Source organism: Varanus komodoensis, unplaced genomic scaffold (assembly GCF_004798865.1).
Source record: "Varanus komodoensis strain SLA01 unplaced genomic scaffold, ASM479886v1 scaffold20_1, whole genome shotgun sequence".
NCBI lineage: Eukaryota > Metazoa > Chordata > Lepidosauria > Squamata > Varanidae > Varanus > Varanus komodoensis.
Genome location: NW_025335587.1, coordinates 2,889,833 through 2,908,903, shown reverse-complemented (window position 1 = coordinate 2,908,903; position 19,071 = coordinate 2,889,833). Strand labels below are relative to the sequence as shown.

At 39.4% G+C, this 19,071-nt stretch overlaps 1 protein-coding gene across 1 annotated transcript in view; it reads right to left on the bottom strand.

Annotated features, from left to right (window-relative positions):
* The window catches only part of RNF11 (ring finger protein 11), a 39,277-nt gene extending 21,053 nt beyond the window's left edge, over positions 1-18,224 (bottom strand). Inside the window, exon 1 of the mRNA XM_044430117.1 lies at positions 17,677-18,224. Within this exon, the coding sequence (XP_044286052.1) occupies positions 17,677-17,799 (123 nt within the window). The 5' untranslated portion in view covers positions 17,800-18,224. The remainder of the gene's footprint in view (positions 1-17,676) is intronic.
* Between the last annotated feature and the right edge of the window lie 847 nt (positions 18,225-19,071).

Below are 19,071 nucleotides of genomic sequence, written 5' to 3'. Positions count from 1 at the left end.
ACATTACATCAACTGGGCTAGGGATGTGGCTAATGTGATAAATGGAGGCATGAAAGGTGAATTGATCTTTTTCTTTCCCTGCTGTGGTCCTGAGGAAAATCTTCTGTAGCTAATATCTGGGTGAAATTTCTCTTCTCAGGATGCAGTGGTGCATTTAACATAATGTTTACCTATGACATTTGTTACCTGTGCTATTGTGCTTTAACAGGCTAGAAAGAACTTGAAGCAATAAATGTTTGTGAGTAATATCTGTTTTAAAAGTTTTATTGACTAGTTTTTCATAGAATGTTATTTTATTTTTGCACTGCTCCTTTATTAATTGAAGTTTTGCACTGTTTTTATCTTGTACAAGACCTTAAGTAGATTCTACCTTTAAAGGCGGCCTAAAATAATTTTAAATAAATGCATTTTGGGACGGGGGTAATGAAAGATCTGTATGTGAAGCCCCAACATGCGATGAAGGATTTCATTCTATGTAATTTTATCCACCTGTTTTGTTTAATCCCTGATCCTCACAAAAAGAATAGTGTTGTGATCTCTACTATTGTGTGAGCTAGATTAAAGCAAAAGAGTGAGTAAGTGTCCAAAGGTATAACTTTTGCCACTCTGAAGGCTTATGTGTACTTACCTTGGAATAATATCAACAACATACATACAAGGGAAGGGGGAGCACAAATATACAATTTTATATATTATACAGTGTACCTTAAAACAAGTAGGTTTCAAAACAAAAACAACAACAACATAACAGCAATTAAAAAGATTTTGCTATAATTTGCCCTTACTATGCTGGATAAAATGTGTTTGTATGTAATATGTGATAGATGAATTATGTTCCTGTTTGTGCTAACTAAAGGCTTGTCCCTGCAAGCAGTGACAATGCATTTCAGTTGCTAGGGCACAAGGCCAAGAGTGATATCATTCACAGTTCAGGCACTTTTAATACAGGAAAGAAGTAAGGGCATGTACAACAAACCAAAGTATGTTCACTAGGGACTGATAATACAGTATAAAAGAAATAATGATTCAGTGCTATTTGTTTTTAAAGTTTTTAAATTTACAGATTGCCCAGTTTCTTGTTAGCTTTAAATTTGCTACTAATGAATAAGTGGAACACAGCGATTGGGAACATGAATGTTTTAACATTTAATTTTATTATTTTTTCCTAGATTTGTATATGCTGCCTTGGTTAGGTCCAGAAAAGCAAGAAATAAATAAACAGCAACAGTGAATTCCTTGTTCAAATATCAGATGTGTCCTGGCCCGGCGGGTTTTGGAGATGCACCATCTATAATATTGCCACTCTATAATATGGCAATAATAGTACTATTATACTACACCAGGGATTTTTTTGTCATAGAACGCACTGGAACGGCATTCCGGCACCGTTTTTTCCAATGGATTTTACGAAGTGATTTTGAATCCTAGCAGATCAGCAGCAAACAGTAACATAGTGCCTGCAGGCTGCTTTTGTGTCTGCTATCTGCTAGTGAGATAGTGAGGGTGCTGCTCTCAGCTTGGGACGCTGCTCCGCTGCTCAGCTTGGGATTGGTATGTGTGGTTGCGCGCTTACTGCTGGTGATGTGAGTTCTGGCACCTTTTTTTTTTTTTTTTACAAAAAAAGCACTGTGCTACACTATGTTATTGTAACAATAGCAGTCTGAGGAAAAGCAGTATGTTGTACACAAAGGTTTAAACATTCTGGTATATATTAGACACTGGACTGCAGCTGATCTTACACTAGTTTGAAACCAATTTGTTTTGACTAGAATCCAAATTCAACATGCTTGCTTCAGTGCAATCTCGTCTGCTCAGAATCTATACCCAGATCAACTCAAATTCAAATCGCTCTCTGCTAAGAAATAAGCTAAGTGTATCTTAATTCTTTTTCCAGGTAAGGGAAAACAGAACAGCACCCTTAGGTAAAGGCAGTATTTTAGCAAAAATATTACTGAAATATTGTTTCTTAAACAATCATACCTGAAGTAATCAATCAGGTTTACTATTATTGGAACCATAGAAGGGATTTATAAGACAGTCACTGTAGGACTAAAAATCATAAGTCTCTTGACTCACGGGCCATTGCTTTATTGTTCAGCTCAGTCATTCTACTCTAGTATAACATTACACTATTAAAATAAGTATGACGCTGACTGTTCACACTGCTCCAGCACTAATGCTTTGTGTTCCTCAGGGTATTATGCAATGCTTCAAATAGACCAGTAGGAAAAATGCAGGCAATTCAGATGCCAACTATCAATGCAATCCTGCAGAACAACTATCACTTCACTTCATGTGCTAACAGAAAAGGGTAAAAAGATCATAGAAAGCAACCACACCAGCACTGATCAAACACAAACATTCCACAACTACCAACCACGCATTTGGATTTTTATGTATTAATATTGCAACAAAAATTATATATATACTCCAGTAATCAATAAAGTGCACAGCACTCAAAAACTCAAGAGTTGCTTCCTAACATTTTTCACACCAAGGAAAAAAGAATCATATTGTTGATTCTCGTAGAATACTGCTTGAATGCAGACATACTTAGGAAGTATCAAATGAATTCCAGAGTCATGCAATTCATGAATCAGTGACATGTTCAAATTCAGAAAAGCCCCTGGGCATGAGCGGCAATAAGGAAGTAACCTGAAAGAGTCATCTCATGCCTGAAATAAGTATCAGGAAAAGCCCTAAGTTGAAGCTGCCAATTTATGTGACATTAGCTTGGAGGAAAAAGAAGCGAAGTGTCAGGTCAGGTTCCAGGAGCTGTGTTTGACAGGTCCTAAATAAATAGGCCACAGCTATGCAAATTGAAACTGCTTTATAAATGCTAGGAAGAGACCCAAGGCACCCAAAATGGCAGTCGGAAAAGAACTGGGGGAAATGGCAGGAGCCCCTCTAATATATACTAGGGGAGAGGAGGAGGGCCTCCCGCCAAAACAAGTTTTGCTAGGAAAATCATCCCAACAGTAGGCCCCACTGTTTGATGCGCAGAGACCACAAAGAAGCACTTAAGAACCTAACGCTTATCAATATCCAAAGGTAAGGCAACATAATTTTTCTGATTTAATACTGCCTCCCTACAAACCATCACTTACAGAATGAGACACTTTAGGGACATTCGCTGCCTCCCTTTTCCCAGAGTGATTTCTTACCTTTTCCCTTTTGCCTTTCCCCTGTACTAAATAATCCATTAACAAGCAAAAGAGAGCTGTGCACTGAGGGTATGATCTTTATTTTTTAGTGAACCAAAACATCTTGTTGGAACATACCAGGGACATTCTGCAAGTTCAGTCAAACAATAGCATACTACTTCAGTTTTAAATTTATCCCACGCTACAGAAAAATAATATTCTATGATGATATTACGATAGAAGAGCTATGCAGAACAAATCTTCTTATACCTATTCACCATCAAACCAAATTTATCAAAACTATCTGTACAGCTCCTGTGAGAACAGAGATGGATTAACAGGTCCTACATGGAATATCCATCCAAACAAAAAAGAGCAGGAGGATGCTGTTATACTCATGCCGTGCTTGTGGGCTCATGGACATCTACTTGGCTACTACAGCAATGGAAAGTTGAACCATTCTTATGTATATATAGACACAGTATTAAAATAAGAATTCCCCAAAATTTTAGAAATACATTAAGAATATTTCATGCATCAATACAAGAAGTTGCCAATACAGACCCACTAATTCCTTCCTCTATTTTTGGAGTTGAAATCTATCTTCAAATTATATTTTCAATCGGCTTTTAACTGAGGTACTTCATCACTGTTATAGTTGAACATTATGAATGGGAAGGAAGTTTTACAGAAACCTCTGTAACCTCCCTTTAAGGAACAGGCCTGGACCCTCAGAGATGCACCATAAGTTGGTAAGAAAGAGGATGGTAACTTTTCCTTTACATGATGCATTTAATCGTGTTTTAGCTTCCTCTTCCATTTTCTTTCTAAGGGGATAAATGCATTCTTCACACAAGATTTTTTCCCAGAGGATTTCTTCTCTGTCTTTCTATATATTCCTGTATGATCCATTGCACAACACAAGGATGGTACCATGGTACACACTAATTTTTTGTAACAAATACTGGCAGCATACAAGGTAGAAACTGCATTTTTTAACCTATAGAGAACCTGTGGCTCCAAAACCCAGGGAGGCCCTGGAAGATGATGAGAACCCACAAACTTCCATGAGTGAAAGATAAAAGTATACAATAAATGCCTAATTTAGAAAATTTCTAAGTAAGTATAGGGACCAGTTAAGTTTATTGGAATGTAACTTTTCCCATTACTAAACTATTAAATTAATCAAGCTGAACAGTACAGAAATTGAACTTTTATGACATCAGAAAGCAATGTATAAAATGTGCACATAGGAATAATAAGTACCTGCCAAGCATGAAAGAAACTTAGCTTCAAGCTGATAAATTTACCATGATCAAATAGAACTTAAAACAATGCAGAGAGTCAGCCTGAACTGAAATATTCTAGCAAGGACAACCTTGTCTATGTGTATGAGTGGCATGTGTCTGTCATGTTACCCCTGCATCATTCACTGATTGAAAGTAAGCATTCAGAGAAGAAAGATGTATGCAAGAGTTAAAACTGAGACATTAAGAAAGAGCCTAAGCTGCTTCACTTGCTGTTAGCCAGAAGAATGCCAGCTCCCAACAGCAAACATTACTTCTCCCCAGTTCAGAGTGGCTACTGCAGTTAGAAGTGAAGGATGGAATATAGCCGCATACGTCTTACTGAAAAGTTCATGTGATATCACTGCTGATGAAAGACATAGTATGCCATGTTATGCCAACACCGTTCTTTTAAAATCATCATTTAAAGCTCCCTCTCCTCTGAAAGTTGCACTTTCTCTTACAGTACAATCCAAGGGGATGACTTCCCAAACAAGTTTTTCAAATAAAAAGCAACACTAACAAGTATACTCCATTTTAATCTCCCCCCTTTTGCTATCTTATTTAATTATTTCAAGGTTCTGTACTTTAACTTAAGATCTTTCCACAAGATAAGTTAGAAGACAAAAAATTGTGAGCAGCTCCTCCCTGCATTCTCCTTCACCTAAGAGTAAGACATTTAGCTACTGGTGCTTCATCAGATCTAGTGCTAGCAGTACACAACAACCATCACTTTAAAAATAATTTAGGAAGGCCTTTTGTGGCTATATAAACTCAAACGAAATATGTGCATGGCCATGCATATTAAAGGCGAATTCTTCTAGAAAATCAAGCATTTTCTGTGTTGCGCTAATTTGCTCCTTGATTTTAAAATCAACCTTTTAGGATTCCAAAGGGCTTCTGGACAAAGCCCTTCATCAGAGACTCCTAAGCAAGTTTTGTAGGCATGGGATAACAGCTGGTTATCCATGAATCCATAGGTATTTAAAGAACAGAAAGAAAATTTATGGTCAGTTTTCACAATGGAGGGATGTAAACAGTGGAATCCTCCAAGGATATGTAGTGGGACAAGAGCTTTTTAATTTGAAGTTAAGGTTGAGCAAGTTTGCTAAGAACACCATATTATTAAGGTGGTTAAGCAAAATAGGATTGTGAAGACCTCCAAAAAGATTGCTTCAAATTGGAGAAATGGGCATTGAAACAAAAATTGTGGTACAATGTAAACAAGTGTAAAGTGATGCACCTAGGGTCTAAACATCCTATCTTTGCTTATATACATTCAAGCTAGCAGTGACTGACAAGAAATGGTATCTTCAAGTTTGAGTGTAGTTTAATTAAAATGTTGATTCAGTATGCACATGCTATGAAAAAAGTGTATTTTCATGCCAAGAATTGAAAATAAAATTACTAATTTTATTATGTCCTTATTCCATTGCACTTGGAACACTTTGGTTTGATCATCATGCCTCAAAATGGATACTATACAGCAAAAAAAAGTTATCAAGGGATTGATCATAGAATGCCGTATGAGGAAATGTTCTATGCTCTTTAGCTCAGAAAGATAAGGGTGAATATGAAAGAGGTGTATAAAATCATGCACAGGATGGAAAACATGGACAGATAATGTTTTTCTCTCTCCTCATAATACTAGAATGCAGGATCATCCAATTAATGGGAGATTCAGGACAACTAACAGGATGCACCTCTTCACACAGTACATAAACTGTGGAATTTGTAAAATTAGATAAATTTTTGATGGATAGAGCTAGCAGTCATAACTGGTATATACTGAGTTCAGTAGTGAAATAGCCAGGTTTGCTGTGGACAGTAAACTATTAGGATGGTTAAAACCAAAGGGGATTTTACAGAACGTCAAAACTGATCTCTTCAAGTTGGGAGATGGGCAGCAAAATGGAAAAGGCAGTTAATGCAAGCAAATGTAAAGTGGGGCAAAAAAAATCCCAACTTCAAGCATACATTGATGGGATCTGAGCTAGCAATGACTGAGCAAGGAAGGGATCTTGGGGTAGTAGTGGCCAGGTTGACGAAAATGTGGCCCAGTGCACAGCTGCTGTGAAAAAGCAAAACACCATACTAGGCATAATTAAGAACAGAACAGAAAAGAGAACTACCAAGATCATAGTTCCCTTATACAAATCTTTGGTGCAACCACACTTAGAATATTGTCTTCAGTTCTAGTCACCTTAACTGGAAAAGGATATTACTGATTTGGAAAAAGAGAAAGGCAATAAAAATGATCAGGGGGCTATGAAGAGTGGCTATAATAAATGGAACTGTTAGCTTACAAAAAAATGCAGGTAAGGGGAGACATGACTCTACACGACTCTGGTGCGCCCGCAACTGGAGTATTGTGTTCAGTTTTGGGCCCCTCATTACAGAAAGGATATAGCCAGGTTGGAGTCAGTGCAGCGTAGGGCCACAAGGTTGGTGGCCAGTTTGCAGGGGATGCCATATGAGGCGAAACTGAGGGAATTGGGTCTCTTCAGCCTGGAGAAGAGGAGACTCAGAGGGGATATGTTGGCGACATACAGGTATTTGAGGGGATGTCACTTGGAGATGGGTAGAGACCTGTTCTCCTCTGCAGAGGAAGGCAGGACACGCTCCAATGGAGCAAAGCTCAGGGAGTCAAGGTTCCATTTGGATGCCAGGAAGCACTTCCTGACAGTCAGGACCCCGAGGGTGTGGAATGGGCTTCCATGAGAGGTTGTTGAGGCCCCATTGGTGCGGGTGTTCAAGGAAAGGCTGGACATCCACATGGTGGGCATGTCATGAGCGGAGCCGGCTGGTGCCGGAGGTCAGACTAGATGGCCCGGGAAGCCCCTTCTGACTCGCTCTGTTTCTATGTTTCTATGATAGAGTTGTTTAAAGTAATGCATGGTATGGAAAAAGTGGAGAGAGAGACATCTTTTTCCTCTGTCATAACACTCAAATCCAGAGTCATCCCATGATGCTCACTTGGGGGAGGTTTAGGACAGCTTCAGGTTTGGTAGGTTTAAAAGGAAGTAGTTCTTTACACTATGTATAGTTAAACTATAGCATTTGCTGTCACAGGAAATGGTGACTGCCACCAATTTGGATGGCTTTAAAAGGGAATTGGACAGTTTCGTGAAAGAAGAGGGTATTACTGGCTACTAGCCTTGCTGGTTATGTGCTACCTCCTTTACTTAGAGGTGGCATGCCTGATTACACCAGTTGTAGAGAAGCTTGAGCAGGTGGATGTCTTGCACCCATCCTGCTTGAGCGAGCTTGTGGGCAGCTGGTTTGCCCCCTTGTGTAGGAAATGCTGGACTTGATGGAACTTTGGTCTGATTCAACACTGCTTTTTAGAAGCAGCATATCTTTTTATATCAGTTGCTGGAAAATATGAGTAGGACAGTGATGTTGTACTTGCACCTGAGTTGCAATTGGGGGGAAATAGCAGTATGCTGAGCTAAACAGACCTTATCCAACTGAGTTTTTCTATTCTTCTATCAGGGCTGGCAGTTTAGCTTTGACAGGATGAATAAGACTTAAAAGAGATAAGATAACAAAGAAATCACAAGCTGATTCAGAATATGTAAAATGCAATTGTGTCCTGATGTCTTTAGAGCAGAGAACTTAAATCAATCAGTGAAACTACTAATTTATTTGCTGAAAGAAAAGCTCTAACAAATAAGTCAAAACATACCGCTAAGGCAACACATTTCCAAAAGCTGGTGGCAGTGTGTTAGGTTGAAATCTTATGCTCATTTACTTGGAAAGTAAGCTCACCTGAACTGAATAGGATAGATTTACTAATTTATAAACAGACATAGGGTTGATCTACATTATCTACATCATAGTGAAATATGCCCTGGTGACTCTGGCTTTCAGTTATTACAGTCTATTTACTTAAACATTCCTTACCTTTAAAACATTGATTTAAAGTATAAGATGAATCAGATCCAATTATATCAACTGCCATGTATCTCAAAAAATAATAATAAAGTAAAACTAAGCTACTAGTATGTAACTAGCAATTTTAAAAAGTAACTTTCAACATGCAATATGCCAAGGAATGAGTATTATGCGGTAGTATCTAATGCTGCCACTGCACTAGCAGGAATGAGCACTAGTGCAATGGGGAAACAGTATTTGCTAGAGCTACTGAAAACTAAACTACTGCTTTCAGAATATGATATATCCGTGGAAATCCACTGATTTGTCTCTTTCCAGAAGCGATAGTTTTAGGCAGTTCCTTGAGTTGTGCTAAGAGATGCTACTTTCCTGCTGTGCTAGCCGCCATTCTGGCTAGTGTAATGTTTAGCTCTGCTGAACTGTTAGCACTGGACACTGCCTGAAATGTTCAAATTTTCACACTAAAACCAGCAGCATGAATTCTTATTTCAGATGTTTACCAAATTTAAGGTATTTTAAAAAGCAAACATATTTGGTATAAAACAATTGAAGGCTCTGATTTCATCACAAAGAAAATTAATGGACGGACACACAAACACACACACGCGCGCACACCATCCTTCCAAGTTGTCATTGATTACTCTTTCCATAAATCTTGCATATCTGACTTAACAAATGACAGTGTGTGACTCTGAGATGGAAACAGACCGTCTTCAAGGAGAGCCCCATGTAGAAAATATGATAGTCTAACCAGGAGTTTACTAAATTACTGTAGCCAATAATTAAAATTCTTTAAATTCAAATTCAGTAATTCAAATGTAATCTGAGTGTTTATGATCTCTTAAAATGTGCGATGTAACTAATGACCTATTGAACCTTTTAACGTCTAGTTTGAACAGCAGGTAAACTGTCCAAATTCACACCTGCAATAATAGGATCATAAGAATCTGTTTTATACTGAGTTATACCCTCTGTCCCTCTAGCCCAGTTCTGCCCACAACCCTGGCAGTAGCTCTCCAGGGTTGCAGATACATGTTTTCCCAGCCCTGCTTGGAAATGCTGAGGACCGAACCTGGGATTTTCTACATGCAAAGCATGTGCTCTACCACTGATTTAACACACAATTTTGAGGGATAGCTCAAAATGATGTGACACAATATATTGCAATTCTAGCTTTGTACATCCCTAAATAATTAACTCCACTTGTTATTTTTGTTTCCGCTTCAATATATGTGATATACAGTACATATAATATATATATGGTATACAAAACAAGAGGATCCCTGCCTCCCTAAAAAGAAATTGTTTAACATAATATGGTTTATATAATGTATGAGTAGACAAGGGGCTACAAGACAATAAAGGGAACTTAAAAGAACGAAAGTTTTATTTGTTGCTAGCTCAGTTTGTTTATTATTACATTTGTATACCACCCCATACCCCACAGCACTTTCTGTTCAGTTTGCAGAGTAAAAGTGTATAACAAAAACAAAATATTACAAATAAAATTGATTAAAACCAAATACACAACACTGACAACTCCAGGTGACGAAAAAATCAATATAACACTATGCATAAAAACAATTATTAAAATCCATCTGGTAAAACATCTGGAAAATAAAAACGTCTTTACCAGGCGTCAGAAGGAGAACAATGACTGGGTCAAGTGCACTTCGTTGGGGAGCATATTCTACAGATGGGGAGCAACCGCAGAAAAGACCCTTCTCCTGTCACCTCCCCTTACTTCTTTAGGGGCTCGTTCTTGCAGAAGGACCTCCATAGAAGATCTTAAGGACCAAGTAGGAACATATGGGCAAAGGAGTTCCTTCAGATAGCCTGGCCCAAAACCTTTTAGGGCTTTATATGCTAGTGTCAGCACTCTTCATTGCAGCCAGACTTAAATAGGCAGCTGACAGAGGACTGGTATAATATGGCCTCATGGGCCATCCTTGTTAACAGCCATGCAGCCCTGTTCTGATCCATCTGAAGTATTCAGACCATTTTCAAAGGCAGTCCAACATAGAGTGCATTACAGTAATCTGGGGTAAAGATTACCAGGGCATGGATAACCATGGCAAGGCTCTGTCTGTCCAGGTAGGGACACAGTTGAAAAATCAGCTATGTAGAGACATTAACTGAAAAATCAGCCTCAGCAGATAGAAAGTACTCTGGGCCACAAGCTTAGTTTTCATAATTGAATTTTTATATCAGTGCCATTATTGAGAACTACCTCACATAAGACCTGGGTACATTAGCACTGGTTATAGCAAATATTCAAGGTTGTAAAGATGCTGGTAAGCTATAATTGGCCATGTCTCCCATGTGCCTGTCTGTGGATAAATCTGGACCTTACACAAAGGGGGGGGGGGTGACAGGGGCAGAACCACTGGCCTCTGGGACATTTCCAACTAGTAACATGTCTCCAACCAGCATTTTTTCCTGGACTTTGTCACCTCATGATTTTCTTTGCCTCCCATTCTCCTTGCTCTCTGAAGTCACCTAGACACTGTTCCCCGTCATCTCTTGAGCATTTCCCAGCCTTAACAGAAGGGCTGTAAGAAGAGTGTTCCACTGGAAAATGCTGCCTTGAATGCCATGGAATGGAGGCTCCTAAAATGCCTCCCCTGGCCTTCTGTCAGGGGAGGAGTCCAGGGGGTGGTGGGGAGAAAGCTTCAGGAGCTGTTGTATGAATAGATGGATGTGTGAATAAATGTCCATGTATATGGGAGTAAGAACAGATGTATGTGTGTGAACTGGCATGCAAACATCTAAGAAAGGGTGTGGCACTGACTGTAGCTCTGTTCATTGCTAACATCAGCCTCAGGTAGATTATTTATTTATCTATTTAAAACATTTTTGTCCCATCCTTCCCAATAAAACATCTCAGGATGGCTTACAATACTTAAAACAGTAATAATAATAATTACAATCAGCAATAATAATTACAATAATTAAAACAATAAATAACAAAGCAATAAATAAATAACATTCATAATTTAGCAAAACAAAAGAAAATGCAACTGTAATATTAAAAGCTTCTAAAATCATTCATTCTTAAAATGATGGCTAAATAAAAAGGTTTTTACCTGGCACCAAAAAGAGTGTAAAGTAGCCAAGCAAACCTCTCTGGGGAGGGCGTTCCACAATCTGGGCACCACTGCAGAGAAGGCCCTCCCCGGGGTAGACACCCTCTTTACCTCCTTCAGGGAAGTTCCCGGAGCAAGGCCTCTCCTGCTGATCTTAAGGGGCGTGAGGTCATATAGGGAAGGAGACATTCCTTTAGGTATCCTGGTCCCAAGCCGTTTAGGGCTTTATAGGTTAGTACCAGTGCCTTGAATTGGGCCCAGACTTCAACTGGAAGCCAGTGTAGCTGGTACAGGACCGCTGTTACATGAGAATAATGACCGACCCCCATCAGCAGTCTGGCAGCATGATTTTGTACTAATTGAGTATCTGAACCGTTTTCAAGGGCAGCCCCACGTACAGCATGTTACAATAATCCAACCGGGAAGTTACCAGAGCATGTGTCACATTGCTGACACATGTGTCACCATTATCCAGAAGGGAATGTGACCCTCAGAGGGAAATGGGTTTCTGACCTCTCAAGTTTTATCACTACCTTTAAAGTTTAATAAGGACAACAGACAGAATGGCAAGAAATTAGCCAAACCATTTCCTAAATTCCAACCAGCTTGACCAGATTAGTCATGTGACAATGCTTTCCATGACCCTTTAGGCCAGGCATGCTTGTTTGATGTAAGCAACAGAAGAAGTGTGCTGCTGCTTGTGGTCACCAATGCGCTTCACTCAGCCTTTGCCAACACCCAGTGATTCAGTCGGAAGCTGAATTGACAAAGCATAGTTACCCAGTTTTGTCACAGGATACAGTCCATTTTGAAAGGATGCTATACAAGTTACCATATCATCTTCTCAAGACTGACTTCCTCCTAACATTTTGTTTGCTGGGAGAAGCAGCTTCCCTTCCTGAAGAAAACCTTAAACAAGTTATTGAGTGTTTGTGTAGCTTTCCTCTATTATTTGAAACTGGTCAAAAACTCTTTCAGAATTACTGGATATAGTAATTCAATTACCAGTCTATTAAAATAGTTCACCCTACCTTTCTATATGTAGAAGACGATCTTAAAGCAAGTTTAAGCAGCCCTTCTGCATCAAACTAGAAAATATGATCCCCCTTATATAATTTGTATAATTTGCTACATCCACTGAGAGTGAGTGAATATAAAGCAGGACTCAGAATAGTCCCAGATGGAGTTCTCAAGGTGTATATCTTGAGGTCCCTTTATTTCTGGAGCAAGATCTTACTGAATTGGATTATCCTCCCATTGTGTCAGGGTGACTTTGGGCCAGTCACAGACTCTCAGCCCAACCTACCTCACAGGGTTGTTGTTGTGGGGATAAAATGGAGGAGGAGATGTAAGCTGCCTTGAGCCCTTTGTAGGAAAAAGGCAGGATATAAAGCGAAAAGTAAAAAAAAAAAGTAAAATAAATATACTTTACGCAAAATGGAACCAGTGTGACGTAGTGGCTAGTGTGTTGGACTGGGGATCTGGAGGCTCCAGGTTCTAGTCCCCACCCAGCTATGGAGCTCACTGCGTCACTTTTGGCCAGTCACAGACTCTCAGTCTAAGCTACTTCACAGGGTTGTTTTTGTGTGGATCAAATGGAGATGAGGAGGATTATGTTAGCCATCTTGCGTCCCTTGAAGGGGAAAAAGGTGGTATATAAATATAATAGGCAAACAAACAAAATAATCATTTGTGAAATTACTTTAAGCAGATGTATTTGAACATACACGTGTTTATTAATTTCAAGTAAATGTGAATTTATATTTTTAAAAAACTGCTGAGCGGGAGGAGGAGGTTCAATCCAGGTTTTTTTTTAAATACTTATATTTATTTAATACTTACATACTTGTAAGCCGTCCTGAGATGCCATGCATAGCAGACAGCATATAAAAGTTTTAAATAAATAAATTTGTAATTCAGAATTAGCTCAGATTAGCATACATAAGTTGCTTGGATACTCTTTCTTCACAGACAATTGAAAAAGTGATGGACTGCAGGAGGAATCTTTTCTCATGTCTTTGCTGTATTTTGTATATATTTATAACTAGATATAACTACCTACCTACTCCACTGCATAGGTATATGAAGTATAGGTATATATATACCTATACTTCATATACCGCATAGGTATATGCGGTAAAAGTTATTCATTAAAGTTAAGGTTAAAGTTAGGTTAAACAGGTTAAAGTTCTTGGTTAAAGAACTTAAATAGGTTAAAGTTCTTGTAAATGCAAGAATAACTACCTACTCCACCACATGTGTATACTTCATATACCGCATAGGTATATGAACTATACACATGTATACACCACATGAAGTATACACATGTGGTGGAGTAGGTAGTTATATTTGCATTTACAAGAACTTTAACTGAGAGAGTTGTTCTGTCTCTGTGTTCTTGCAGAAATCATGCATATTGTCATGTTGCAGTAGTCAGTTAGACCTTTGTTTATCAACGCTGGAAAAGGAAAATCATAGAAGTTTGCCATAAAGTATGTTATGAAATAACATATGAAATATGTTGGAAATATAGTAATATTTTTGGCATATATTCTGTCAATGATTACCACAAACTAAAAGAGGAAGAAAATGTTATGAGAAACAGACAAAATGAAATGGTAACAAGCACATGAATCTCTTTTCTGCTTTACTGCATATTGCTCCCTTAGCATTTATATGACATACTCTATATACTTAGTGCAGAACCAGAAAATATATATGACTTTACCTTTTACACTTGTTTACCATCATATAGGTTAGCTTACTTCTGTAAGAGTCATGACCATGAAGTAGGATGATTTATGTATTCTGCTTTCATAATGTTATTATTAATTCATAAGTAGAGGAAGCTCACTAACACAATGGTACTTGGGTGAGTCACAATAAATAAGGCAACAAGTATGATTCAATACAACAAACTCTGAGCCAGATAGTTACTGTCATGGCTCTGTATCAGTTCTGTATAGAACATCAGAAAAAGAGCTGCAGAAAAATAAATTAAATGGCATCCATTAAGGAAAATTTTAAAAGCAAAAATCAGAATTAACTAATGCAGCTTCATTTTTACTAAGCATATGCATAAGTTGATATCAACTGTGTGTGCGAATAGCCAATAGCAATACTACTGTTTTTAATTATGATGTTCCAGTTATTTAGGCTCCAATAACCCAACTGACTATAGAGAGATTGCATCTGAGTAAAAAAATAGAAAGTAAATATTTTCAGAATGTCAGAATGCTATCTGTGATACTGAGTTGTGTTCCACTAGCATTCAGGAGAGCATGCTCCATACTAAGTACTTATTTAATGAAGGTTAAATCCAATGTCACATGAGCAAGCACCTGCTCGTTCAATGGGATTTACCCTTGCTCTGCTTCCCCCTACAGCACCTCATGCAGTCTCCCATCTGCTCCAAGTCCTCCAATCCCCTTTCTGCGGGCAGAGAGCCAGTTTTGGATTCAACTGTAATGCACCAAGTCTGTATTCGGTTTACAGCACATTTTCTTATGGCTTGCATTCTTTTAATTGAGTTCTAAATCCAGCTTTGGATATATTAAATAATAGACTTCTTATTCTTACCATCAACACAGGAAAAATCAAAACACAACTAGTATGTTCTGAAATATGCATATATGAACATTACTTGTTTTGATATTTTAGGGCTAGCCAGGTGTAATGAGTTTTGGGAATGTTACTCATATGAAAAAATATTTCTCAACATGGCTATTTACAATTTATTGCATGCATTAATGGGTTAAATGCTATTCAAAGCTTTGCAGTGCTTTTGCATTACAGCACAAATACATTTCCTCAGAAGTAGATATCATTGAGCACACCAGGACAGATTTTCTAGGGACTGTGTATATATTGCAGTGTTACATCCCATTCCTATGCATGTTTATCTGGATGTAAATTCCATGGAGTTTATTGAGATTTACCTCCAAATAGGTGTGCACATAATTACAGCTATAAAGAACTACCCTACATATGATCAGTCGGATGTCCCAATTCAACAGCAGCGACCTCCAAGTAAAAATCTGCATGGGAACTGACTACAGCACAAACCTGTTCATGACTGTCTGGAAGAAATCACCACTGTTTTCAATGGCATTTACTTCTAGAAACTGTAGCATACTAAGGAGTAAGTCACATTGGACACAGTGAGTCTTATCCTTTGAGAAAATATACACAGGATTGTGAGGCTACCATAACTTTCTTCCCTTCTTTCCCTTTAAAAAAAATCCATTACAGCTAACACATAGTTAACATATAATCTTTTTGTAATGACTCTAAGTTAAATCCTTCCTACAATTTTGTTAGCTATGAGTGATTTAAAATTACTGACTAACTTTTACACTTTGATACATGAAAATAAGTCCTTGCAATACAATAGTTGTGAGCCCAAATAGGTGTGTGCCAGCTTTACATATTCACCAAAACTACCGATCTCCTCTTTTAAACTTGCTTTAGTGCCAGATACTATTTAAGTGCACAATCTTTCGTATATGCAATTTCATATATGCACTGGACTATGACTAGTGTTTTTAGAAGCTGTATTCTATCACACACCACTGAAAGATACCAGTGCTGAAATCTTCTGTTTACATTGTTGAAAATACATTTCACTGAACTTCACAGGACTTACTTCTGGGTATGCAGGATGACGGTACATACCATTCTTCAAGATTAGTAGCCTATCAATAGTTTACAAAGAAAGCATCCTACCTCTAATCCTGAAAAAATAAGTAGGCACTGAAAAGAAATCCTTAATATAATATGTAAGAATAACTGCGCGCGCGCGCACACACACACACACACACCATTCATAAAAGGCACCAAGATCCAGCAGATGCTCCTCATTAGAGGAAGGGGGAAGAAAGAAATATTTGGGTTTCTCCTTTCCTTGAGACCCCCAAGAAATGCCTTTCATGTTCTGGAGTTTCCTTAACCAACTAGAGCAGCTTTTTTTAGGCATTCTTTATGAGGAAGATCACCTCCCTGCTGTCTCTACGACATAAAAAACTCTGCTAAGCTCCACTCTGGATCACTACTCCACTGATTACATTTCTTCTTTCTCTTTTTACAATTTAATATCTGCAAAAATGTTCATGAAAAGCAAAACCACTGATACTACTACATAACTAAAAAGTTGCAAATTCATACATTTGTAGAGGTGAAAGCTTAAGCCAAGAAAATGGGAGAAGCATCACTTCCTGTGCCTGATGCTCACTTCCTATGCCTGATGTCAATTGCACAATTGAGAAATATGATCTACTGCCATAAGAACACTCTGAATTAAATGATTTGCTATTATTAAGAGCAAGAATTTTAAAGCCAGGACAAACAAACCAAGACAACAGTGTGTGTGTGTGCGGGGTCATATCTGATTTAACAAGGTAATGAGAAAAGAGCAACACCAAACAGTGATGTCACCACATGCAGAAACAAAGGAAGCTGCGCAAGGTGAAAAACTAGAAAGCTTTCTGTGGCCAAACTGGGAAAAAATCTTATCTATAATCATTACTTCAAAATGTTTATAATTACTACATTAAGTCTACACAAACACTGTCATTAATAAAGTGCAATCCTGAACACATTTACTGGAAGTAAACTTTATGGAAATTAAGATCTCCCTTCCAAGTTGAGGATGGTCAGAATTTGTGTTCTGATTCTGTCTGTTTTCAATCTGTATTTTGTTCGAGCTAACTTGTGCATGGTGTTTTTCTATACCTCTTTCTTTTAAAAGTGAAACTCAGTGTATGGAAACATAAACACACTTGCAAAGACAAAAGAAGAAAGGAAGCAAATGCTTCAGTTGAGAGGAAAGCTTGGCCAGTTGTCAAATTTCAAACCCCAAGAGCAGAATAAAGCACTTGGAGAAAGAGATGAGGAGCGAGGCCCCTAATTTTCGACACTTTATTCATGCATGAAGTAGAAACATTTCGGTTAATATCTGCCCCAAGCTGTAATGAAAGTGAAAGAAATCAAGAGGGGCTTTTATCAAACGAAAAAAAAAATCAGCCAATGGAGAATTTGCATCTTCACAAATATGGGCACACCAAGCAAGCCGGGAAGGGTCTCCCCTCCCACCCCCCGCTCTTGCATTCTTTCCTTTGGGTCAGCTTGTCTGTTTAGCTCACGTACACACAGCAGTTTTCACGACCACCTGCACCTTCTCCCACTGCTGTTTTCCTCTCTCGCCTTTCCCTCTCTCTATTCGTCTCCTCCTTCCAGAACCTCCCCCGACCCGATTTTCAGCAGTACCTGATATGGCGGCGGAGGCTCCTGATCCGGCTCAGTCCCATCCCCGTAGCTGGCTCTGTCCGACTGGGACTCGTGCAGCAGGGAAATGTCATCCGAGGTGGGAGATTTCAGGCAGTTCCCCATCTTCCCCAAAGGGAAGTGGGGTGTCTTCTCCTCCTCCTCAGAGACACAACGCCAGCCCCGGGCGACAGCGGCTGCTTTCCTTCGGCCTCCCGTGGGCAGCAGCACAAGCAGGAGCCCGGCGCAGGAAGTTCATGCCAGCTCCCTACCCTGCATAAGAGGCTTAGCCCCTAGTCGGCTTGCCCCAGGGACCCGCCGCCTCTCTTTCTTTCCCTCAGAAGCTCCACACGCGGGGAGACGGCGCCCGGAGGGCAGGCGAAAGGAGCTTTTCAGCCCTCTGCCGCCATCAGGGCCTCGGCCAGGGTGCTTGCTCAGAGCACTGCCGGGGAAGCGGGAAGCAACGTCCAGGTATACACAAGAGCCCGTCTCCTCCCTCAGCCCCGAGCTCTGTTCTTCTTCCTGGTCACCCGCCTTCTGCGCACTGAGCTGTGTCAGACAGGCCCTCTCGCTGGCTCCTCCTTCCTCTTCTCCGCTTGCACCGCTGCCAGCCTGGAGTGCAGGCCCGACCTCGCTAGCTGCATGCTCGCCTCGCCCCCCCGCCCCCCCGGCACCCCGCGAGCTGCGCCTCTGCAGCCAGCTCCTCTTCGCGGTGTAAAGGATGCGCTTCCCGCCACTAGCCTCCCCCCCGCCCGCGCCCATATATTATATGGCTGCCATATAAAGTTGCCGCCGGATTAACATTCACATGAAGAAAAGGAGATCACGGCAGACCTGCGCTTGCCTTTTGGAGGTGTATATGTTGCCTCTGCTAATATAAGAATCTGGCAACTTTTTCTGTAAGATCAATATGCCAATTAGGCCGTAAACAGTAACATTTAGACCGATCCTAGCTTTGTCAATGCAGAGATTACTTTCATTTCAAAAGACTTCCAGTTAAGTAAGTTTAAGTTTGTGGCCTCAATATACAGGATGATGATACTTCTGTCTGGCAGCTGGCACTCAGGGTTAGTAATACTAATATTAGTAACCCTGATTGAACTTAACTCCCAGGTAATCAGCACAATGAGTTTACTTCTGATTTAGTATGCATAGGAATGCAGTGTTAAAGTCATAAAAAGGTGCATTTCTCCCGATAGTCATTGGGATGAATAGTCTAATCCAAGTTACTGAAGGTACATAAAGTATAAAACCAACAGATTATCATTATTTTGTGCTAAATCAAAACAAAATAGTGTTTTTGCCCCAAAGCACACGAACCTACTTGAAAAAAAGTTATATGAAAAATAAGAACACTTGATGGTGGCATTCTCAGGATTTGCCTTCAATCTTTTACAA